Below are 24,114 nucleotides of genomic sequence, written 5' to 3' on the forward strand. Positions count from 1 at the left end.
AAAAAAAATTGTAATACCGAGACTTACTCTGTGGACTCCGAAAATTCAATGTTCAGTGGTTCTCTCTGTGCAGAGCTCATGCTTGATCAGACGTTGACAAGGATGCGTGATGCACTTGTGCTTAATTAATAATCCATACGGCTAAAAATTTTAGCACCGACGGCGTGACACTCATAGCTCCCGCGTCAAGCTCGAATGTAAACAGCTACAACACCGCTGCAGCCGCCCGCCGCCCGACTCTAGCACATCTTGGATCTTCGGCTGACTGCGTGAGATTAGTGCGCCCCACATCTCGCACCTGCTCACATTTTGGCACTTTAAAAATTACAAGCACTTAAACCACGTATGTAAGGTTATTCAACTTTAATTAGCATGGTGATGTATGATCGCTCACACAGTTTAATGTCAAGGGGGACAGAATAGTGACTATCTGAGCGAATTTGAGTGAACTACATGTTTTTGCGGAAGTATAACACAACTAACGCAGCCAATAACGAAAAAAAAAAATAACTTACGCAACTAAAATACTTTTATATAATAATAAAGTTGCCGTAAAGTGAACAATCAAAACAATATAACTTTGTTACAATAAAGTTTATTTTTTTATTAAGCAGTTTAGCAAAATTGTGGTTGAGAGTAACTTCACATGGTTTAGCCGTGGAGCGGCGACACCAGCTCGACGTCGTCTGTTATAAAAATGGCGGATAGAGTTTGCATATGTAAGAAATGCTTAGCTTGAAATGTTCGTTTCTGACTTGTTGAGCTATCTACTAGCACTCTATGTACTATTATTGTTTATCCAGAGCACGCAGCTGTAAATTTACGCCAAAATGGTAACCCGAAGCCTTACAGAAGCGTTTGTGCTAATGCGCAACAACGCCCTTCAAAGCAGGCATATCTTCGGCGACCATGTAAGTCAGTTGTTTAGTATGCACCAAGGACAAGTAAAAGGTTCTGTATGACAAAAATAGTGTAATCTGACCTTGCACAGGCTATCGTGCGCAAGGTTTCACCAAAACAGCTGTTCACAGTAACTGACATGAATATTGTATATTGTACGCACAGGTTCATGAAGACACCGTGGCGTTGGTAGGACGGGATGTTGAGAGCGGCATCGGCGTTTACAGAGACGACGCAGAGCCTCCACGGTGGTAAGCCTGCTTTAATGCCCCCTGTTTCTTTTTTTTTTCTTTTTGTTGTTGTTGTTATTGTGATGCGCGCGCGATTGTGTGTGTGTGTGTGCGCACGCGTGCGTGTGTGTGTAAATTTTACTGATCCTAACAAACTTCTTTCGACCCCCCCCCCCCCCTTTTTTTTTCTGTATGCTTCATGCAGGATTGACGCCTTGGAAGAGGTAAGTGTCTTTGATGTGGTGCGTGACAGCATGTTGAGATTACAGTATTTGTGCTGACACTCACCGTGTGCTTTCGCCACATCGGCTTCTCTTGATGCAGGTGAATTACCAGATGATGAAGATCAGAGAAAAACGTGGGTATTTATCTCCTCGGAGTTTGGTTACGTGGCTTGAAACTATTACTTTATTGTTATGCAAATTGCCTTTGTTTAGAACACAACACAGCTTCTTCGAGCTTATGAAAATGCTTGATTAAAGATAATAGCTCACAGGAAGACACACACACGGGAAGAAGACACAGGACACGTGTCTTCTTCACTTGTGTGTGTCTTCCTGTGCGCTATTATCTTCCGTCAAGTTGCAATGCACTATCTAGCCCATTTTCAGTTTTATGAAAATGCTATCCCATCCATCTTCTTTGGCAAAGAGTTATGTGCATAATGCTCTTCTGTATGAAACAATATTTTTGAAAACTTCGATCTGGTTGTTCTTTTTACTGCAATCTCCATTGCCTATACGTTGAAACATAGACCATTGATGGCAAGCACAAATCGTTTCTGCCACCATATCAGCCAAAACCAGATTACAGGCCTGTGAGGTCTGTAAGGAACGTTGGGCAGTGAATGCCGGATGAGAAGCATTCACGCGCGATTTTATTGTTTTGCCAAAGCACAAAAGATCCGTGCATGTCTGTACAATAAAACTGTGAATAAAACCATTGAGCATTCATGAGGTTATGATGCAGCTGAGGCGTCAGCTGTAAGGGGAATTTCTAAAATATTCTTGTACATTAACACGTATTGGATGTATAGAGAGAATTATACTATGTTCTGCTAATCAGCTGGGAAAAAGTGTAGTGCTTGAGCAAATAGTATCATATATTAAGGTTGAATTATATTCATATATTACAGTACTGATCAGGATCAATATAGGAAGTAGCTCTAAAATCATTACAGGATTGGGTTTGTGCACATGGCAATCTGTCCTTCAGCGCTGCTTACATCTTTTTAATAGAGTTTGAACTACAAGTATTCACAGTGCTAATTTCATCTTGGTAGCTATCTCATCTAGGGGATTCAGTGATCCTAGTTAGACCATTAATATATATATATATTGGTGCTGAACGTGTCTGATTGAATATTGCTGTATGCCTTAAATTTTTCTAGATATTCTGGCTTTTATTGAAATATCTTAGGATGTGAAAAGATTGGTGTGCCATTCTGATTGCACCTTCTGCCACTTTATTTCTTTTCAACATTTTTTTCATTGGTGCATATAGCTTACATCATGTCACAGTTTAAAGCTTTTGCTTTCAATGCAATTGAAATTTTAGGCATGCTTTTCATGCCTTGTCTAGGCTTTCATTTGCTTTATCATGAACTGAAATGCTAACATTGGTACTTAAGGTGTATATTTTACTCATAGGTGCGGAGGCCTGGCCAAATCTGCGTAGCACGTAGGACATGGGTTGCAGAAAATTAGATTCCTGATGTGTTTCAAATAAGAATGTTCGACAAAGCATTTTGCATCTTGTGTTTTGTAGGATGTTTGAAACAAAGCTAAATTACGTTGTCTGCAACTGAAGTTTGTGCAGTTGAAATTTTTTGACCTGTTACTGCAAGGTCTAAAATATTTCGAATCATTTGCACACTTGTTACTTCTTCTTTGGGTTGGTACAGTGTTATAAGGTATATGATTTGTTGTCATGAAGTCATCAGAGATCATTTAAACTGCAGTGAAAGAACTGTCAGCTCTGCATGATCGCCATCTGAACCGGCCAACTTTTGATGAGAGCTCGCTTGAAGAGGATGAGATTGAGCAGACAACGCACCAGCTGACGCAGGTCTGGATGCTTTCTTACTTTGTGCCATTGTGCTGCCCTGTTTTGAGGAATATTTACAAATCGCCATGTAGTTACCACTTTTTTTTTTTTTTTTTTGCATACTTTTTCGTGGGGTTAAATTCCTTATTGCCCCGCCAGTGCTTCAGTGGTTAGGACGCTCGATTATTGAACTCAAGGATGCAGGATCAAATCCAGGCCACGGCGGCTGCTTTTCAATGGAGGCGAAAAACAAAGCGCCCATGTGCTGTGTGATGTCGGTGCACATTTAAGAACCCCAGGTGGTCGAAATTTCTGGAGCTTTCCACTGTGGTGTCTTTCATAGCCCAAGTCGCTTTGGGATGTTTAACCCTCCAAACCAAACCAGTGTTTTTATTACTTAATTTGAGCAAATGGAATAGGTAAAATTGAGCAATAAAAGGAGAAAAAGATTTAAAACTGTATGTTAACTGCAGCATCACTCAAAACCGAAAAATGTTGAGCTGTTCTTTCCTGAATATTAATCCTGGTGGAATGACATTCCACTTTCCTCATGCGAAAGCTAGCTATCCTTCTCTTGTTCAGGCTCGTAATTGGTACATGATCCGGGTTGGAAGAGGCGTCGTCACTGCTAGAAGAAAAGACTGAGCGTATGACCATAATGCAGCTTTACCAGACATCCGAAGAACTTTTGAGTATCTGAAAGTTTCTCAGAAGAAAGTTGAATAAACAAAGCAGGAAGTAATGGCAATTGGTAATAAAGAACCAAGGACAGTAGCAATCAAGTTAAAAATTAATTTTCACATGCTGCCATGAAACTAGGGGACTTAAGTGCAGAAACTGAAACCCTACCAGCACGTCATTGTAAACAGTTTTAAGTGCTGAAGGTCAAAATCAGTGCTTTTTTACTCAAGCAGCGCAGACACTTGCAGCACTTATTGTAGGCCTTAGGAAGTGGGAGCACCTCCCTGTGAACGTGTATGTTCAATGTAGCGAAAAATTTCAAACAGAAGATTGTCACAGTACATTATGGCAAAAACCCGGCTGAACAAATACACTGCAGTGCATCTACGGCGAAAACTCTTCAAGGGATAAAAAAAATTCTAGAGGGAACTTTGGACTACTACAGTGCGGTGAGGTGAAAGCCATTATAGCATGGTGGATTGTAGCCCTCCACTACGGCACCTCTATCTCCCTCTCTTCTTTCACTCCCACCTTCCTCCATTCTGTTACGGCGTGGTACATGTGTCCGCGGAGAATTGTGACAGATACTGTGCCTTTTTTATCCTGTAAATCACTTTCAAACGCCGCTGATGCCTGCTGTATTAACACCTCCTAGACATCTTGTCTGCTTCTGTTTGCTGTGTGGTGCGGCGTTTGAGGAAGCGGCAAATGAAAGGTGCCGTAGGGATACCTGGATCGGACGCCCGGCGGGGTCAGCTTTATATATGCATGAATTGCCTGGTGACGTCATGACCTGTCGTGACGGTACATCGCGCGCCCCTTGTCAAACACAGCCAGCATTTTATTGAACACGTCAAAGTTCACCGGCGTTCTATAATTTTACAGGAAAGGAAAGGTGCAGTATCTGTTATTCGCAGAATCCCGCTATCATCCTCAAGGAGAACTATGAAGAGTGTTTCACGATCCGGGGCATGGCACAGTTAGTAAAGCGCTGGGCTGGGGATCTAAGGGATGTTGTTTCGATTCCCGGTGGAGACAAGGTTTATTAATTTATTTTTACCTCTTGCTCTTGAAAGCATGACACCTCTGCTGACAACGATGAGGCATTAAAGGCTTTCGCCTTAAAAAAAAAAAAAAAAAAAAGGTTTGCCTTGGGTGTTCTTCAAGGAGGAGAGAAAGAGGCACTGTGGGGGAGTGCTGAGAATAATTTCAACCACCTGATGATACAGGACTTCAGATGGTCAAAATTGCTCCCAGAGCTCTCCATGTAGCACTTCATTCTCTTCCTTCTTTCACTCCCTTCCTCCTCCTACCCTTCCCCCTGATTGTGGTTGAGGTCGTCACGAAGAGGTGAAACAGTAACTGTCTTCTCTTTCCTCGTTACCGACCAATGTCGTAGTTGGAGAAAAAGGTGGAAGTTATGCTTCTAGTGTTCAAATGGGAGCGTGGAAAGGACAAAGAAAAAAAAAAATATTGCATAAGACATCTGGAAGCATGACAGCACTACCCTTATGATTTGGATAGTGTTCGCATTTTGTGGAAATGCATTAATCATTATATGGCTAGAAAGTGGTCAGCTGCGTAAGAAATGGAGCTTTTGTCATAATCCGATCAACGTAAGCCATGGTATAGCGGTGAGGGCTGGCCAGGCTTTAATCCTTCTGCTCCCTTTCCTTAATTCTGGCCCAGCTGTATATGCTCTCCAGTTTTGTTTTGTTTATATTTGTTACTCTACTGAACTTTTAGTTTTATTCTAATGAACTGTGTTCCGTCAGTTTCACGACAGCAGCTGTAATTGCAGCTTTGCCATGAACATCCCCTTCAATACTGCTCAGTGTTACCCATGTTTCAGGGTGTTTAATGTTGTTGCAGTTGGTCCTTTTCTGTAAATATGTAGCGCCAATCAGCCTACTAGTTAACCTACACTCACTACTCCTGCGGTTAATTCTGTTTTTTGTGGCAATAGGGAGCATGATTATCACTTCTTTTTACGTTTCTTATCTTCAGCCTTGGTGTTTGGTTTTGAGGGGCCATTGTACTTGTTATGTGGTGGTTGATACTCACAGCCCTGCTGCTTGTGCACTGCCTTTGCAGCTTTTCAGCCACTGCCAGCAGCTGCTATCTATGATCCAACAGGGAGTCCGGCATGGCTCTAACCCTAAGGAAACTAACTTGGCACAGAATGTGGTGCGCTCTGTAGCCAGCTCTCTTCAGGCACTCAGTACCAGCTTCCGTTCTTCACAGACAACATATTGCAAGAGTAAGTCCTCAACTGATGCCGTATGAGTTGTCACTTGACTACATGCCTGTGCTGTCCACTGTGTTCAATTCTTTGTGGAAGTCTGAGTTGAGTAAAGTATTGCACTTGTGCAGAGCACTTAGCTTTGAAAGTACTACAAGGCATTTGCAGTCGCTTCCTTTTTTTTTTATAAATGTCATTCAGCTCGTCACTTCTTCATGGGTAAATATGCTTGTTCATCCTAGTAAATAAAGATGGCAAATTTGAAACCAACCAACTGGTACTAGACAGATAATCTGGCCAACACTAGCTCATGCTGAAACGCAGTGAAAATAAAAAATAATGCAAATAATGGGGTGTACAATGGACAGGTGCTGCCTCATGACCTAAAAACTGAAAATTTCTTATACAACTAAATGTGTGTGTGTGTGTGTGTGTGTGTGTGTGTGTGTGTGTGTGTGTGTGTGTGTGTGTGTGTGTGTGTGTGTGTGTGTGTGTGTGTGTGCGCGCGCGCATATGTTTGTGTGTTTCAGTAAACTCTGATAAATTCCTGAAAATAGTTCAAAATAAAAAAGAAGCATTTGTAGCAACAAACTCTTAGCTGTGGCAGACACAGTATGCTGCAAAACTCTTCTAATTATCTGTGTGATTAAAAAGTTGCTAATTAGCTAAGTTATCACACTTGTATGGCTATTGCTAAGGAGTTTGAAGCTGTGAACAAAACGATGCCATATCAGTCTTTGAAATGAAGAAAACTCATTCTCTAAACACCCGCAGCATAAAGAAATTCGATGCTAGTTTCAGTACGAAACCAGAACTGAGTGCAAGAGATGCACTGGAAAATCGATGCAAACGTGACACCTAGCGATGACATATGAAGATGGATAATTGAACAAACTCATAGCACCAGCGGTGTGTTAGAGGGGCTCCCAGTGAACAAGTTGCTGTGCGCACAATGAAAAAAAATATATATATATAAAGATGGAAGGTGACAGAATAAGGGGAAAAACACCTTCGCTATATTGTCAACTCATGCGTGGAGCATAAGCATCTCGTAAGTTTTTTGGGATGGGTGGGGCTGGTTAAGTGAACATGATATCCATAGCTAGGTTAACCCATATAGGTATATCCTAATGTCTGGTAATTGGAAACATTAAAATATTTTGTATATAAAGTGTTTATTGCTTCAGAATTCAAAATCATACTTTAATTGATTGATGTTCTTGGTTTAATAAAGCTGAAAGCCTTCATGCCTTACTGCTCTAGTAGGACAATAAATTTCCAAAAGGCCCTTTCTTACGTTCATGGAATCTTGTCTTTGATGCTTGTTTTACTGGAAGTTTCTGTGTACCCTTTTACATGGTCATAGTAGATAGTAGAAGGAGAAACTGTTGGCATGATTTGGTGAGTACTGTGGAGAATTACTTTTTAACGAAGAATGGCTATGGGTCATGTAAGAGGGATAAATGGCCACATTCTTACATGCAGAGCACCAGTGTGGAGCTGTGTCTTACCATCTGATGCTTGCAGCTTCTCATTATAAATGAGAGCATGCTGCTGTGTGTTGCATGAATTGTAAATTGAACCAGCGAAAATGATACAGGTTATTTGGTTTGTTGATTTCAGTTCGTTCCTCAGGGTGTGTAAGCTTGTAAAGGTTGAATCTGTCACAAATGTTTCTCGGGAAGTTTCTCTACACGGGGCCAAAAGTACCTTGTGCATAGTGAGAACTAACCTTGTGCAAAACAGCACTGAGTGCTCAGAGTAGCAAAAGTTGCGTTCTTTCATATTTGCAACTTTGCTTTGGCTCTCTTATTTGTTTTTCAGGGCTTCAGTCCAGAGAGGAGCACTCGAACAAATTTTTTCATGTTCCATTTTATGCAGAAGACGCTCAAGTTTCCCCGGATAGTTTTGGAGGAGATGTACGTATATCGTGCACTTTCACCCAATAGCTACTTTTTCAGTGTACTGTACATATAGTGGAATGTCTCTGCTCTTCAGCCAGGCTGCAATGACTGTTCACATACATGGCATTTCCAGTGTCCATTTAACTACATGAAAACTCCAGCCTCACTTGTGTTGAGATGACTTGCTAACAAACCGGAGAAACCTTACTTCTCATGCATGATCAGCTATTCTTTCATGAGGCTCGTGCTCAGCAGTGTGGTGCTAACTACCAAGTGGATAAGTTGGTGTCTGTTGCATTCACAGTGCTGAATTACCTTGCATGATGTTTCAGATCAAGTTCCGGCATTGGCTTTGATATCTGTTGCAAAGGTTAGATATACGTATAAGTCACGCTACAATGAATGTCTCAAGCAATGGCTTCAAAGATGCTGGAGATTGTTTCCAAATTACACCCATTCTGAAAAAGGTTTTCTGATAGTCGGGATTTCATAACTTTGGTTTACAGGCTCTTGTAATAAAATTTTGCTCAAAATAGGAGGAAGAAGTTATTCTGCAGCTTCTGCCTTTTTGGGTGCATTGTTTTTCACTGCTCTTCACGAGGGGTTTGATCGAAGTCTTTTTTATGATTGGTTCATTTGGAAGCATATATGGTATGTGCTGTCAGGCTGAATTTGAATGCGAACATGCATGCATTGTAGTTTTCTACTGTGCAGGGAAATATTTTTTTGTGACTTTGTGACTGGTTCACAAATACACTAATAGCCCACTTAGGAGTTATTCCTGAACTTAGGATGTATTTACATGACATCCTTGGCTTAGCTTCCATTAAACCTCGTGTACCATGACCCTCCGCGGTAATGCAGTGGCTAGGGGGCTAGACTTCAGTTCCCAAGGATGCGGGATCGAATCTCGACTGCAGCGGCCGCTTTTCGATGGAGGCGAAAAGCCAGGTGCCCGTGTGCTGTGCGATGTCAGTGCACGTTAAAGAACCCCAGGTGGTCGGAATTTTTGGAGCCCTCCACTACGCCGTCTCTCATAGCCATAGTCACTTTGGGAAGTTAAACCCAACAAACCAAATCATCGTGTATCATGTACAACCAGTAACGAGGCTCGTAAACACCTCTAGCACTCGAAATTTCGTAGATGACAAATCTCGCCTTCATTTTTCTCTAGCTTGCATTCATATTCCAGTATTGCTGTCAGCAGCCGCATTACAGTGCTTAGAAGCGTATCTCTTGGGCCTTATACTTTTGACAAAGACTGTACCTATCATCACGTATGAGGTTGATGGGGTATCTCGTAAAGCTTCCTTGAACTGCTCCTAACATTACTAGGTTAACTTTACCAATGGTTCTAACATTTTATATTTCAGCTACACGTCCTTATCGATACAGTGCAGTATGATATGAACTCAGTGGAAGCTGCCAACATGCCTGCAGAGGGTACTCTCCTCATTTTTCACCAGGTTGTCAATGTGCCTTTACCACCATGCTGTTTTGCAGCTTCTGGTATCTGAAGGGTTTCATTCGTTTTCATCCATGTGCTGCAGCTGCTATTGCTTCATTGCTCATTGACCGGTATAGCTGGTATTGACTGGCCCCATCCCAATGTGTTGCCACATTATTGGCATTGTTACCGATCATGTGCTTCCTGCATTTGGTGCTTCAAAGTTCTGAGTGTTGACCACCGCTTGCAGTATGGAACTCTCCTTTTGTATCTTTAAAGACTTAGACACTGTAGGCTGGACTGCTCGAGTATGGTCCGATAATGTCATTGTCGTTTCTATATCACTAGTGAAATGTCGTTCAGTGCTGGAAACACCAACAAGATACCTCAAAGCAACTAGGGCCTAAACTTTGGAGAAACTGCATGTGGTCTAGATGAGCCTTGCCTGGGTAAACAGAATGGTTAATATGGGGCCCTGATATGGGGCCTAGTTGAGCAGTTACATCCCTTAAGTGGCTTCAAGGTTGTACTAGTAGCTGGGATGCTGCCTTGTCATCAGACATGTAAGTGATTGCGGTGGTCCTTTGTGAATAAAAGCTTCTGCGCAGGCACTCTTTCACAGAATGCATCAGATAGTAACCTTTACCAGATCAGTGGATATATTTAAAATTGTTTTTGATTAAGGTGCACTGCTGCTTTGTGTGCAGCTTTTCTACCGTCTCACGAGTCACATGTTGATGAGGTTTCACAGTCATAACCTCGCTGGCACCATTATAGGCAAACATGACTCTCACTAGTTGCATGCTGTAACCAAACGTAGAAAGGCGGAATATCCTATTTTGTTCATAGGTGTGCGGGTTTTGTTCCAACCCGATTGTGCATGTGATTGTGGGACTAATGCAACAAGTTGGCAAGGCTGCTGAGTTCCCAGATCTTTTTATTTTCTTGTAATGAAGCTTTTCAGCATGCACATTATGAAAGTGAAGCATATGCCGAACGAATTGTAGCTTTACCAGAATACTGTACTAGTTCAAGAATTTGATGAAAGAAGACGTGCATATGGGGCAGGTGGTGACTGGCTGCTACCTGCTATTCAGGCCTTAATAATTTTCCAGCAAGAAGCCTCGTCACACTTATAGTAGTTGCTGTTGGCTCCTGGCACCTTGAGTTTTCTTGCAGTTGATGCTACCTCTAAGACAAGCTAAAGTGTACACATTTTTAATTGAGCTGATCAAGAACCTGGGCTTTGTGTACTTTTTTTCAAGAGCGGAGAAAACTGCTGAAATGCACATCGGGTGACGAGTGGTGCATTTTGTGGGAGGCTAGCGTGTCGCTTCTTCATTGCCTTGGACTTTGTTGAACATGTTATTAGGCTACATAAAATGCGTAGATACTATGCAGAGTGAAATGTGTTAGATTTTTTGCAGAGAGGCATTGGTATGGGTAAAATAAAGGTTGCTTGAACTGATTTCGTGTATCACCTATTGCATTGTGCTGGAAGATGGGTATGAAAACTCCTGCCCACTTAACCATGGTCCATTTCTGCTCAAATTTTCAGAGAGGTTGCCTTTGATTGATAGTGGGCTTTATTATTTTTTTTTTTTCGTGTCTTATTTTGAGGAACAGCAGATATATTCTTTCAAAGAAAAAAAATGCAGAGGTTTAATGTGGCTGAACCTAGTATAATGTGCAAAAGCACTAGTTTGGCATAGTTTATCTTGGTTAGGTTTATTAGCGAACACAAAGGCAAGTAACATTTAAGTGGTCAGAGGTCAACGCTTCCCACATGCACACCTTCTGGTTTTCCGATTTACCTCAAGTTTTGCTCTCTAATTAAAATAAGCAAATAAGCGTGCTGAGCTGTCAGGGCAAAGGAGCAAAGTTTTGCAGTGGGATAAACAATTCCCGCTGTCATTGCCAGGAAAGTAAGAACTGCAGGGGCTTTCCGCATTCTCCAGTTCATATTGTACTGTAAAGCCCTAATTTTCTTTGTCCATCACTGCAGTAAACAGGACAGACTCTGTGTGAGCATTTAGTGCAAACGATCCAGTGGCTTTGCTGGGAGAAGCATTTATGCCTATCTTCTGGGCTGACACTACAGGTTATACTGCACAAAGTGCGAATGGCTGCTTTCTTTTTTTGTGCATGCCTTGTGCTAGAAACACATTCTCATCTGCCAGCAAACTGGTGCTAGTGAGAAATGTGCCTTTAGTGCTTATTTGATTATGATTTTTATGAAGAGGGATTGCATGAAATGAAGTTTCTTTAATGTGGCAACTGGTATATTAGAAAAAATATTTTGAGTTGGCCACTTACAGCCGAAAATAACATTGGACTTGTCACACTGGGGCTGGTGATGTTAATCTGTGGGGCACGTCATCTGTTTTTCAGTTTTCAAGGCCTGTAAAATCTTGAATACTCTGATTTTTCACAGTGACTGTTAAGATCTCTTGAAAGCTCTTGCAATTTAGACACCATACTCAAGCCCCCTGAAAAATTTTTAGTGGTCGATCCTAGCTATCGTGGAAGTGTGTTTGGGGATAAATACATTTTCCCTGCTTATCTACGGCTGACTGTTCAAACTGCCATCTCCACCCTGTGATCTCATGTGCTACCAAGCACATGCTGACAGTGGTGAGCTGTGCTCTTAGGAACAAAGAAACAATGCATGCTGACGCTAACAGGCATCTATTGCTGTAACAGCAATAGCACTGGAAGTGCTTAAAGTCCGGTTTCATTGAAGGGGGTTCTCTAGTGGTTCAAGCACATGTGGAAAGGGAAATGAAGAGAGAAAGAAGCTAGTGGCATGCTTCGCACATCATTTTGTACAAAGGGGAGAAATTAGCTTTCTCCATCTCGGGTACTAGAAATATGTTATGGCTCTATTAAAACTCACTGCAGAATTGCAGAAACAGTAGAGGAGAAATGTTCTGAAAACCACTGATAATAACAAACTGCAGCCTGCTTCATATTCATGTAGTTCTTATACAATTGAGCACGGAGGATTTCAGATCCCTCTTAAATACTGATGGGGGGTCTAAGACCACCCGAGACCCCCCTGACTGTAAGCTCTGAACGCTGGCTAGCAGTAACATCAAGCTCGGTTGACTCACCAGCAGGGAGAGGGGCAAATGCTTGCTTTTGGTAGGGCAGGGCACATACACCAAGGCCAAATGAGGCGAGTTGGCAGGACAAGTTCCCGCGAGTCTTGGGCCTGCTTGCGGATGGCAGATCCTGCGGTGGAACATCCACATGTGTTGAGTTCTTAGTGCCCAAGTATCACAAGTGCCCTCTCTTGATAGCTAAGGTAACTAATGCGCCCTTGTGGGGAAGATGATGTTAGCCCTTTGACTGTTGAATATTCCTAAAAAAGATTCACCCCCAATGTCAAATTTTCTTAAATGCTATGCGCTCAGTGCAGTACCCGTATGGCAAAAACACTCAAAGGGTTAAGAGAATGGAGGGACTCACATTCATGAAAGGAAATTTCAGCAGGGACCAAAAGTTAAGAAACAAAAAATCTTTTAAAACAATTAGCACTCTGCAACAGGAGGTTGAGCGCCAACTATTGAGGCTTTTTCATTTCATGATGTATTGAAGTAATTAATTTGTTTGTGTGTGTGTGGGGGGGGTCATAGAGTGCTCTTTTTAGTTTTCCACACATAATCGTTCTTAGGCTAGCAGGCATCGTCCACCCGTCAACGCGCATATCCATCACAACCACTGAACCTCTCTCTCTTCAGGCAACTCGACTTACAGCAATCACCATAAATGGACCATACTATGTTTCTCGGCCCCTATTATACTTTTCCTCCTCCTGCTGTGGCATCCACCCTCCGATTGTGCTTTTTTTGGCCTTGCTGTACTCCCCTTTCTACGTTAACCATCTGCTGATTGGTTCCAATGGCAGCTACCCTCCAGTACTTCACACTTTTGATTCATTCCGAGCTGTTGAAGCAGATCAAGGCAAAGCAGCTTTGCTCCTCCATTTTTCTTTCTTCTTCAAGTGCGTGCTTAAGTACCATGCCTTGTGAAAAGCCTAATTTAGAGCCTTTCTGGCTTAAAATACTTGTGTTGACCACAGTAGTTTACCAAAAGGCATTGATGTTGCTACATTGGTCAAATCAGCCTGGAAGGGCACCCGAAAAGCTCCAAGTGCTTCAAGCACATTGCCAGATCATATGCATGTAGGAGCACAGCAAGGAGTTTCCTGTGTGCATTGGAAAATAACTCAGAAAGGCCTTCACATAAGCGTACGAATGGTCTAAATTGTTCTCAGCAGAAGTAATGGGTTCGACTTTAACGAGCAGATTAATTTGGAACACATGAAAGAACTATAATATGCTTCTCATTGAACCACCTGTAATGCTGTCAAAAGCAATAGCAGCCTGCTTACTGTATTGATACCTATAAAGTTGATAGCTTTTTCTATTTTGTTAGTCAAGATTTAGTCAAGTGCTCTTAAGTAACCGAAACGAAAAGGAAGTGGTGAGAGAGCGGGAAAGTTGAAAATGAAAGGTACTGTTGCTGGAGCTCGATGGTATTTGCGAAAGGATGGAACTGCGCCGAAAGTTCACTTTCACTGGAGGGATCAAATGGCCTCCCTGAAGATATTAAAAATGACAGTCGTCCTAACAGGCCAGGGACAAAGAGCAGAGAATTTGCCGATAAAAAGTAGGTCAGGCAAACTCTGAAAGGGCCCTGGCCAAATGATTTCTATTCACTGATTTCTATTCTCTGTGGTCAAATAAAATTCTTTTTTTTTTTCCCCTCTATTATTGCTTTGTTTCGTCCTTGAAATCCTTAAATTCTCCTAGAATATTAGGTTAAATATTTTGTATGAACACTGAATGAAGATATTCACATTTGCTTTCTGTGGATTTTTAAACTTTCAGATCTCTTCTTTAGGATGTTACTAACCTCTTTTTGGAACACTATAGTTTATTGTCGGTTCACTACTGCTATTTTACTTAGTGTATCGGGAACTGATTACATGTGCACAACACAAATATTGAGCTAATATTTGGCAGTGGCAGTAATAATCATAATTATGAACTGAAATGGTACACTGAAGCTCTTCAACACCTTTAGATGCACATTATATTCTACTGTCCTGAAACCTAAAAATTTATGCTTATTCCTAAACCATATTTAAAAAAATAACATGAGTAGCTAAAAAATTTCAGGTCTAAATGCACGCAGTGCTTCCACGCTGGCAGCCTTATTTAAAAATTAAAAAAATACACATATGCCCAGTTATTTTTTTATGATGCGAATCCTTTGCACTGAAGTTTCCACTGTAGTGTCCTTTATAGTAAAGCATTCTACCACGCGAGAGGAAAGAAGTGACAGCGTTTCCTAGTGCACGATGCAACTTGGGGATGCCAATCTGCATTTCTTAGTTTGTGAAAGGGATTCTTTTATCTAGGCACAAAATGTAAGCGGCCCTGCCATACTGTGGCAGGGATTGAAAATGTAGCTGACATCTCTGCCTTCCTCGAAACTGTTTTAGGTGCTTCAAGAAAATTTAAGAAAGTAGCGCAAAAGACTAGACAAAAAAGGCGAAAGACACGAGTGCTCATGTTGTCCGTCTTTTTTGTCCCATCTTTTGAGCTGTTTCTCAAGATGAATTCACCTCAACTAAGTGAACCGTCTATGCTTCCGAGAAAAATTCTAAAAAGTGGGTTTCATCCATGCAGCGAAGGGTTTTTGCACTCGTTGGTCCAAATGTTGAAAATCTTGTTTACTAAAAACTGATTTTGTGACATTTATTTCTTGCATTTCAAGCCCATTTGCGCATGGTTGACTTGCCCACAAAACAAAGTTGCCTAGCTTGTGCATCAAGTTGGATCTGTTTTGAGTTGTGAAGAAGCTATGGTAGTGTTTAATAAAAGAACGCACCTTCACAACGAAAATTCACTGCTCACTCTCTTCCTAATTGCACGTCATAGCTGGCGTGAATTACTTTAGCCATCATATCATATCGCTATGTTTTTCTTTTTTTTCTTTTATACTGCAGCATCAATTTCAGATGGAAGACCAACTTTTCCTGGAAGACAACACAGAAATGGTGCAAGTGCGGGAACGAGAGATCAACAATATCTTGCGATCCATTACAGAACTTAACACCATTTTCAAGGACATCGCCAGTATGGTGGCTGAACAGGTGCAAACTTGTTTTCAGTTTTGTTGCTGGCAGTTGCAGGGCAAGCTTTGTATAGGTCTTGTACTTATGTAAAAATGGCAGGTGCCATAATTTTACCAAGCTTTCTTTTTTGTTATTCTTTCAGTAGCCTTGTTTAACGACCCCGCCGGGGTGGCGCAGTGGTTACGGCGCTCGACTACTGTTCCCAAGGACGCGGGATCGAATCCCGGCCTCGGTGGCAGCTTTTCGATGGAGGCGAAAAGCAAGGCGCCCGTGTGCTGTGCGATGTCAGTGCACGTTAAAGAACCCCAGGTGGTCGAAATTTCCGGAGTCCTCCACTACGGTGTCTCTCATAGCCTGAGTTGCTTTGGGACGTTAAACCCCACAAACCACAAACCACCACTTGTTTAACGGGCAGCAGACTTTCCAACCCCGTGCTCACCGATTGCAGCTGTGCGATGTTTGCACGACTGGCATACCGTGTGGTGCATGGTGAAGCATTTTTCTACTTTGCTGCTCGCAGGGGACAGTGCTGGATCGGATTGATTATAATCTGGATGCAGTGCAGTCACGAGTACAGCAAGGCCTTCAGCAGCTGCAGAAGGCCGACACTTATCAGAAGAAGAACCACAAAATGATGTGCATCCTTGTCATGGCAGCCTCCACCATCGTTCTGATTATTCTCCTGTTTGCATTCAAGTTGTAGGCTAAAATATCACAACTTCACTCGCATCCTGCAAGATGATATGCTCTGGCACCAGCCAGGCCTTCTTGCAGCACATTGAAGGTTGCATTGCTCGGCAGGAAAGATGTGACCTGGTTCATAATTACACTTGTGCTTTATTTTTTTAAGCATTTAGTGTGTCATAACTTGTGTAAATAACATTCATTTAAAGCTGAAAAGAATATGTCTCATTATGGTGATGGCATGTCCCGTCTTCATTGCTTGTAGTGGATGAAGAAAAAAAAAAAGTGCCTGTGATACAGGACACCTCTATGCAGGTGTGGACACTTCCATTTGAGCATGGCATTGCTAAATTTTTGCCTGTCACCAATGTTTTTAGTGAGCCCTTTGGTAGCAGTCTTGAATGGCTATTAACGAAATGTATGAGTAATGCATGTGTATATGCCGGTATAGAGGTTGTCTTTTCTGTGTGTTTCTGGGGCATGCATGTTTGTTCACTTAAATTCTGTGAAAGGTGATTGCTGACATGTTTAAATATTGATGCCTAAGTTTACTTGAGATGTATTCTAATTAGGAAGCCTTGTGTGCTATACTTGTGTATTGCCAGTGTTTACTTGCAAAATACTTGTTCCTTTTGTGGTAATATTTTTACCGAGATAGTGGACTAGAAGGGTAAGCAATTTTGGCAACAGACCAAACTCCTGCAAAGTGAGAGGCAGCGATTGACAAAGGTGTCATTTCACTGTGCCGTCCTAGGAAGTTAAGTAGGAAGAGTGTGATGGCATATAGCTGCTAATCCTACAGGTTTCATTTTTTTTAATTATTTGTGCTAATACGAGTGTCAGTACTATTTTGGTATTGTTCTCAGTAATTCAGACTTATTGTTGGTGGAGCAGAGTAATTTTTTATATCTGGATGCAAATGCATGATTGCCAGCTTCGACAGACAGTGCCTCCCACATTGTTTTTCTCTCTAGTTCATAGCTTCCAGAGATTAGCTTTTGTCACAAGCTCATTTGTTTGACTACTTTCTCTTGTTGCACTAAGAACAGTTAACAAGGGAAGCTCTTTGCATTGGAGTTTGGGAACCATACCAGTAGTACTCCAGATCGCAGCATAAGCTAAAGTCATGAACCTGTCTTTGTTTATTTGTCGAGCTGTCGTACAGGTCAGCGCATATAAATGGCCGGGGCACAAAAAGACATGGGCTCATGGAACCCAAGACTTCTATGGTTCAAGTTCCTTGTTCTTATGCTTTTATTCTTTGCATCTGCAATGTCACTTATCAAGCCTTTTTAAGTCCTCCTTCCATGCATTTTGTTGCTCATGGACAGCAATGAGAGAGTGCCTGAGTAAAATGAATTGTGCTGGTGAAAGCCCTAGAGTACAGACAGTTATTGTAGTCTTTTACATTAAATTAGTATGCATCAATGCAACGAATTTAGTAATTGCTTCTCTTGCCTTTCCCTTTTAAGCCGCTGCAGTACAGGCCATGTGCAAATACTGTTCCGAAGGCGTTGGCTTTGGTAGTGGGTTGCAGATTATTCTGTGTGGAATCATGTTTTGCTTTCAGCTATTCTTTATACTTCAGGCTACTGAATTTATTATTTACTCTGTTTTTAGTTGTGTTTAGTTTCCTCTATGGCCATATTAATCTGTCATATTGTGAAATTTTAAGATACCAAGACAGATAATTTGAAAATGGATTTCTCAATGAATGAGTAAAATTTGTGTGGAGTTTTACTCATCCTGCACCCTTTACCTTCATTCTTGGGAATAATTTCAGAAAAAAAATGTACACAATGGCTTGTGTGCAGCACTCCAGAAGAAAATGGTCTATTTGTGGCATTCAAGTTTTTTGCAGAGTTTCAGTTAAAGGGGTCCTTATGAGGAATTTTTCTTAGGGTGGGCCGCTGCTGGTGCAAGCAGGCATGATGGCAATCTCTGGGAGAGAGGGCCGTGCAATGGCTAATCATCATAGATGGCGTACAAGCTCTTTTTTGTTTCTTGCTGCCACTTGTCTGACCTTATGTAGTAACAGGATAGCAGTCATGTGACGATATTGCCTGCAGTCCTGCTTACTGGAGCAGGCACCTCTTGCATGGTAGTGGCAACAGCAATGTTATCGAAGGCAGTGGTGACTGGATGCCATTTTGATAGTTGGGCATCAGTTTCAGAGACATCAGTGTCGAAAAAAGGAACGAGAGGATACGAGTTGGGGGAAACCACAGAAACCAGATGTTACACTGTTGCATTCTCCACATATATCCTGTGCTTAGTAAGAGGAGTGGTAGAATCTTGTTCATTTGAACACTATAAATTCAGACTTTTGGCTTATTTCAATAATTAGGTCTGGTCAACATCAAGTGAATTAAAAAGGCTGCCATTAATCACAACTCTGCATCATTTGAGCAAAGTTTCGGTCTTTGAGCTGAAATTATTAAGTGTCGACTGTACATTGCGACTTAAGATTGCCTGCTGATTCAGTTTTTAAAATATGGGCACAATGGCCTCCACTGATGAAATGTACCCCAGAAGAGAATGGTCTATTTGTTGCGTTGAAGTTTTAGCCTTTTTTTTTTCCATGCAGTCTCGGCACCCTCATGAGCGATTTTTCTCTGGTAGGGCGGTGTAGGAGTCACATATTTCAGGGCCCTTCAAGACTAAGGGACATTTTTGAAGAATGCAGCAAAAATCAAAAGGCTGATTGTTGGGCGTGATGGCTGTTTTGCCGGTGTTGGTTTTTTACATAGGGCATGTTATACCATCTTTGCCACATGTTTTCGGGGAAGAGCTTGGTATATTGTCTTTGTTCTTGTCTAGTCCTCATTTGTGTCAGATTAGAAGAACTGAAAGTGCAAGACCTGTAGTGCACATATGTAATTTTTTTTTTCTTTAAGGGAAGGCTGACTGGGCAGAGGTGATTATTTTTTGTCATGAATGAGCCAATTTATTTGCAAGTACCTCCTGGTGTCCTCATGTTGCAATTGTTGGCACCCTTAGTTGGGCCTCAGTTTTGATGACTTGTTTTTGTAGCTAAGCCTTTCACTCTGTGAATGAGGTTCATGCAGGGGTGGAATAATAATGGTGCCAAAATCGATTTCATTCCATCAGTGATGTCAAAATTGCATACCTTGACATCAAGGCATGACTTTTTACAAAAAGAGCCAATGAGATAGTAACAGGCACGCCCAAATGCTTTGCCTTGTTTTTTTTTTTTTCTTAACAAATGGCCATAAAATGAGTTTATTGATGAAAAAAATTCATTTTCTAAGAAGTTACCAACAGAAAGATCTATAATAAATTCCTGCGACGACGTGCAACGCAACCTCATTATACACATATTCAAAATTTGGCCGACCAATCCCAGAGAGTGTGAAGGCATGGAATCGTTTTCGATGGAATAGAATCACTATATTATTCCACCCCAAAAGAATGTTGTTCAAAATGTTTTAATATTCATTAGTTCTCTACTTTTAAAATCACCCGTCAGGCAGATTTGGTGTGGTTATGTAGGTTAAAATAGGCATGTCATTCAGCATGCTTTGCTACTCCAGGTATGAGTAAATGTCTGTTAAATTCTATCTGTGTTTTTGCATGGAAGGTGCAGAAGTTTAGCTGAGTTTATTAATGCAGTTGAAAAAAAGAAATTTATGCATTTTCTGAAGTGCAGTGCTTGACTTGGAAACGAGAAACAGCCAGTGTGCTTTTTGCTCACTTTATCTGTTCCTGGATTTGTACCATTTGGGGGAAAGGTGAAGAAACAGTGGCTATACTGCGTTTTCTTTGGTACTATGTTAATGTTTTTTGAACAGATTGTAAAGTGTACAAATGCAGCGAAGCTTTACAAGTGCAAGTCTTGAAAATAATGAACGGGCCAAATGTCATGGCTGCCTCCATGTATCCTTTTTTGTTTTGTATACACTGTCACTTGACCTGTAGTAGTATACAGAATTAAATTGCAGCTATAGCAATCATTACTTTGGTTTCTTGAGCTTTCATTAGTTTCAGTCTGACCTCTGCTTTTTGAGTAAATCACTTAGATATGTAAATGGGTTTAGTATATATGAGACAGCTGTCAAGCTGAGAAATTGCTTTTGTTCAGGGGTGGTTGTGTGTTCAGTATCCTGAAGTTACTTTCTATTTTTAGCTAAAACATTCAATATTATCTTATTTTGAATTGGTTAAGTCTACGTATTTAATTATTTCCTTTCAACTGCTTGGTAATCAAGTTGATGAACTGAAAATAATGTGTTTACTTTGTCCATGCATGATTAGTGTTGTTCGAAAAAAGTGCAGTATGTATTTCATGTCATCCACTCCTCCAGGGCCGAGTTACGTAACGATCATATCAAAGAAACTATCGCATACCTGTTAGCCCTGTTCCAATCGGTCGACATGTCTAGTTGATCTAATTTGTCACCTATTTGTCACCTATTTATGACAGGTTCTTGATGTGATTGTTAGGTAACACAGCATCTGCTGTATATGTAATGTCATTGTATCATAAGTGCTGGAAAAGTTGACATAAAAGGTATATATATAATATATATATATATGTTGTGCTTGCTTGCCTGTGCAGTGTTTTTCTTTTTCACCTATTTCATTTTAATGGCTCAAGTGCTTTATGTGCACTTATTCTGCAGGCTAAGGCTTTTCAGATCTTTTCGAAGTCTTCATGGGAACCCACATATAATTCGTATTTTACGCAAGGAGCAGCTCTGTCGAAAAGCCTTTGGTGTAGTACTAGTCAGCGCCACGTGTCAGAAATAATTGAGAGCTGTGTAAAAAAAAATCATGTCATGGTAATTTGTGGTTCTAGTGATTCGTGACTGATGTGTGACAGGCAATAATGAGTTAATGGAATAATTGTAATTCACGAATTTAAAAAATTGAGAAAGGGGGGTTCACAAAGGGTTAAAATGCTTAGAATCAAAAGGCAATGCTTGATATCCTAATTAGGGAAATTTAGTGTGTATAATTTAATATTATCTGGAATAATTGAAAAAAAAGAAAAATGCATTCAAAGGTTTGAAACTGCTCAGAATAAAAAGAAAATATTTGCTGATGCAGTGTCCGTCTATAAAAAAAACAAAATTAGAATAGGAAAAAAAAATTGTGTATGTGAAAAGCTATCACACCATATCCTTTCTTTTTTCTTTTTTTTCTTTAGAAATTTGAGGCGCACACATTGTAGCCATTTCAAAAGGAATCATGACGTGCAACTTTGAAGGCACATGATAACACAAAACCATCGTTGGTCGAGCGGTGTGCCCCTTTCGCATCTTCATACCTTGGGTGCTTTGAGCTTTGTGTCTGTTTGGGTCGCTTGGGAGACAAAACAAAAATCAGTTGTGTGCGCATCCGTTTCGGTTTCGTTTTAAAATAACGCTGTTTTTTTAAATATGCTGATATCTAAGTTTAATAGTTCAAGCTTTAATTTATAGCATAAAGTAAAATTTTTGAGCTCCTCCATATACGAAATATGTTTGCTGTTTTCCAGCAAAGTTACGAAGTGCACGCAAGAAAGTAAAACAAACGAAACGACGATTGTCGACATTCTTGACAGCCAGCCGCGCTTGGCAGTTGGTAAGTGGAAGGAAGTGCAAATCCAAGTATCTTAATGAATATCGCTATAAGCGATGCTTTTGGACAGTGATAGTTGAGTGTGCTGCCTTTAAGCATAATGATGTACTCATTTTCGCGACATAATTTGCGGCTTTCGTTGATTTTGCCTCTAATCACAGGTAACGCATCCGTCACACACTGTCATTGCGCAACCTCGATTCTTGAGCGGCTTAGTCGGTGCAGTAATATACTGGTCTTCGTGAAGTATCAGGTGCTTATGCTTGTGTTTTGGCTCTGATTATAGCTTAGTCTGCCCATAATGCCGAGGCTACGGCAAGGTCATTCCTATGCCGTAACTGTTGGCAGTCGTTCAAACGTGAAGGTCTAAAAACACTTATGCTTTTAGCAGGGAAGCCGTAGCATGTTGTTTTTGCAGCGCAGCTTTGGCTTGTTGCATCATTTGTTGTGAGCTTGCAGTTGCGCCCTGCTAAGGTAGATTCTGAACAGTTTTACATTTACACCCACCGTGACAGAGGGAAGTTACCGCACAGCATTGCTGATTCATAGGGGACGTCCTGAAATGGTGTGCTATTGTGTTAATCTGATGCGTTTCCGTTACTCATCGCATTTCATAATCGTGTAATATGCAACGTTCTATTTGCACTCTGCTCTTGACTCACTCGTGCCAGTTCATTCATTCGCTGTGTGCTTTCCCACAAAGGCCTCCTCAGTTTCGGTTTGTTTTCGTTTCGGGTATGGGGTTTTCAGTTTGTGGTTTTTATAGTAACGGAGCTGGTCAGGTGTGTACTATCGGCGTCAATTAAAACCCGAGTGGGGCCATTGAAACGTGAACGTCGAGACGAAGATAGCTAGAGGGGGAAAAAAAATAAAAAGTATATAGTCCAGGGTCACTGTTCTCGAAGAGCACGCAAGCATAAAGTTAAAGTGTCCCGTTCATTTGACGCCATTAGAACGTATGCATACAGAACACTATATTCATACGAAGAGGTAGTTGCGTCCGTGTGCTGTGTGGTGTCGGTGCACGTTAAAGAACCCCAGGTGGTCGAAGTTTCCGGAGTCCTCCACTACGGCGTGTCTCATAGTGTGAGTCGCTTTGGGACAAACCCCACAAACCAAACCAAATCAAACCAGTTGCCTCTATTTCTTGCGCACACAATGCATGCGCCTTCTGTTTGCATACTGATAAGGTATTGGCCATAAGCATTGTCAAGCAGTGTTTGCAACGTTATCGCGAGTATCTTTTTTTTTTTTTTTTTTGTTGTTGTTCAAAGCTGCAGGTGTGAGTACCTGGTGTTGAGAAGGGAAAGAGGTTACTGGCCTTTTGGGAGGGTGGTAGATGCATTTATTCAATAAAGTGACTCATTTGAAGCATTTGCTTAGACAACACAACTACATCCCGAGTATGACCTAATAATGTTTATTAGAACTTTGCATCATACTGAAAATGTCATGTAATGGTCATCAACAAGCCCTCACCTGGTCTTGTCCAGTTTGAATATGTACTTGGGAAGTCCCCATATTTACCCAGGAAGACCTTTTTGGCCTGTTTTCAGGAGTGATAATTTGGCACACTTATTTTCTTAATTGTTATGGGCAGCATTGACAAAAATTGTCAAACAACTTTTTTATTTCTGGATTCTGGCAAACAAGTTAGGAAAAAGATTCGCAGTGCTTATCAAGAAGGACTAGTTTGATCACTACCATTGTGCCCAGCTTGTGTTAGCACAGCCTTTTCACAGAACGATATTGGCTATTGCTCTCTCTGGGCTTCAGTTTTACCCACCTCTGTGGCTGAGTCACTGAGGCAAGTTTGAAAATTGTAACTTTCCAATCACACTGGAAACATGCAGGGGATAAGTCCTGGGTAACGAGCAGGTGTATTTGAATATATGCACCAAAAGCACATTATCTCGTGTTGTAATAGTTCTCTTTAGCATGTCACTATTGCACACGAGTTTATTGTAATTATAACCCGCCCAGTTATCTAATGATAACCACCGTGCACAAGGTAGAAATTGTAGAGGCTCATCTATTCTTGAACCAAGTTTCACGAGCGTAGGCCATTGTGTGTAGCTACAGTCGCTGAGGCCGCTTTAATCTTAGTGTGCTTCCGCACTTGGTAAGCTTCTCGGCAACGGGCTAGTCTGGCTTCTCATTGGTTGGGGGTCCCAGCAGCCTGGCCGCATTCTCTATCTTTAGTGAGAATGGCTTCTCCTACGCCGTGCCACGTGCATTTTTCACATTGC

The 24,114-nt window shown here is 41.3% G+C and overlaps 3 protein-coding genes across 12 annotated transcripts in view; 2 read left to right on the plus strand and 1 right to left on the minus strand.

Annotated features, from left to right (window-relative positions):
• LOC146204172 (uncharacterized) overlaps positions 1-275 on the minus strand; it is a 31,547-nt gene extending 31,272 nt beyond the window's left edge. For both annotated transcript variants that reach the window (XM_084589115.1, XM_084589114.1), the window contains exon 1: positions 28-275. In XM_084589115.1, the coding sequence (XP_084445241.1) occupies positions 28-80 (53 nt within the window). In that variant the 5' untranslated portion in view covers positions 81-275. The remainder of the gene's footprint in view (positions 1-27) is intronic.
• A 392-nt stretch (positions 276-667) lies between these two features.
• On the plus strand, positions 668-20,827 carry Syx16 (syntaxin 16). Its single transcript, XM_084589119.1, has 9 exons — positions 668-911; positions 1,066-1,151; positions 1,336-1,354; positions 1,455-1,488; positions 3,091-3,197; positions 5,952-6,117; positions 7,924-8,018; positions 15,470-15,616; positions 16,119-20,827. The coding sequence occupies exons 1-9, from the start codon at positions 831-833 to the stop codon at positions 16,299-16,301; spliced, it is 918 nt and encodes a 305-aa protein (XP_084445245.1). The 5' UTR covers positions 668-830; the 3' UTR covers positions 16,302-20,827.
• Positions 20,828-21,714: 887 nt separating this feature from the next.
• LOC146204174 (snake venom 5'-nucleotidase) overlaps positions 21,715-24,114 on the plus strand; it is a 69,217-nt gene continuing 66,817 nt past the window's right edge. For 5 of the 9 annotated variants that reach the window (XR_014703953.1, XM_084589121.1, XM_084589122.1 and 2 more), the window contains exon 1: positions 21,875-22,118. Coding sequence is in view for 5 of the 9 variants with exons in the window: in XM_084589121.1 (XP_084445247.1) it covers positions 21,966-22,118 (153 nt within the window). In the remaining 4 variants the exon portion in view is untranslated. The other 4 variants (XM_084589126.1, XM_084589127.1, XM_084589125.1 and 1 more) reach the window with 4 other exon arrangements.

The sequence above is a fragment of the Amblyomma maculatum genome, chromosome 1, assembly GCF_055883805.1.
Source record: "Amblyomma maculatum isolate TAMU_Amacu chromosome 1, ASM5588380v1, whole genome shotgun sequence".
NCBI classification, from domain to species: Eukaryota; Metazoa; Arthropoda; class Arachnida; order Ixodida; family Ixodidae; genus Amblyomma; species Amblyomma maculatum.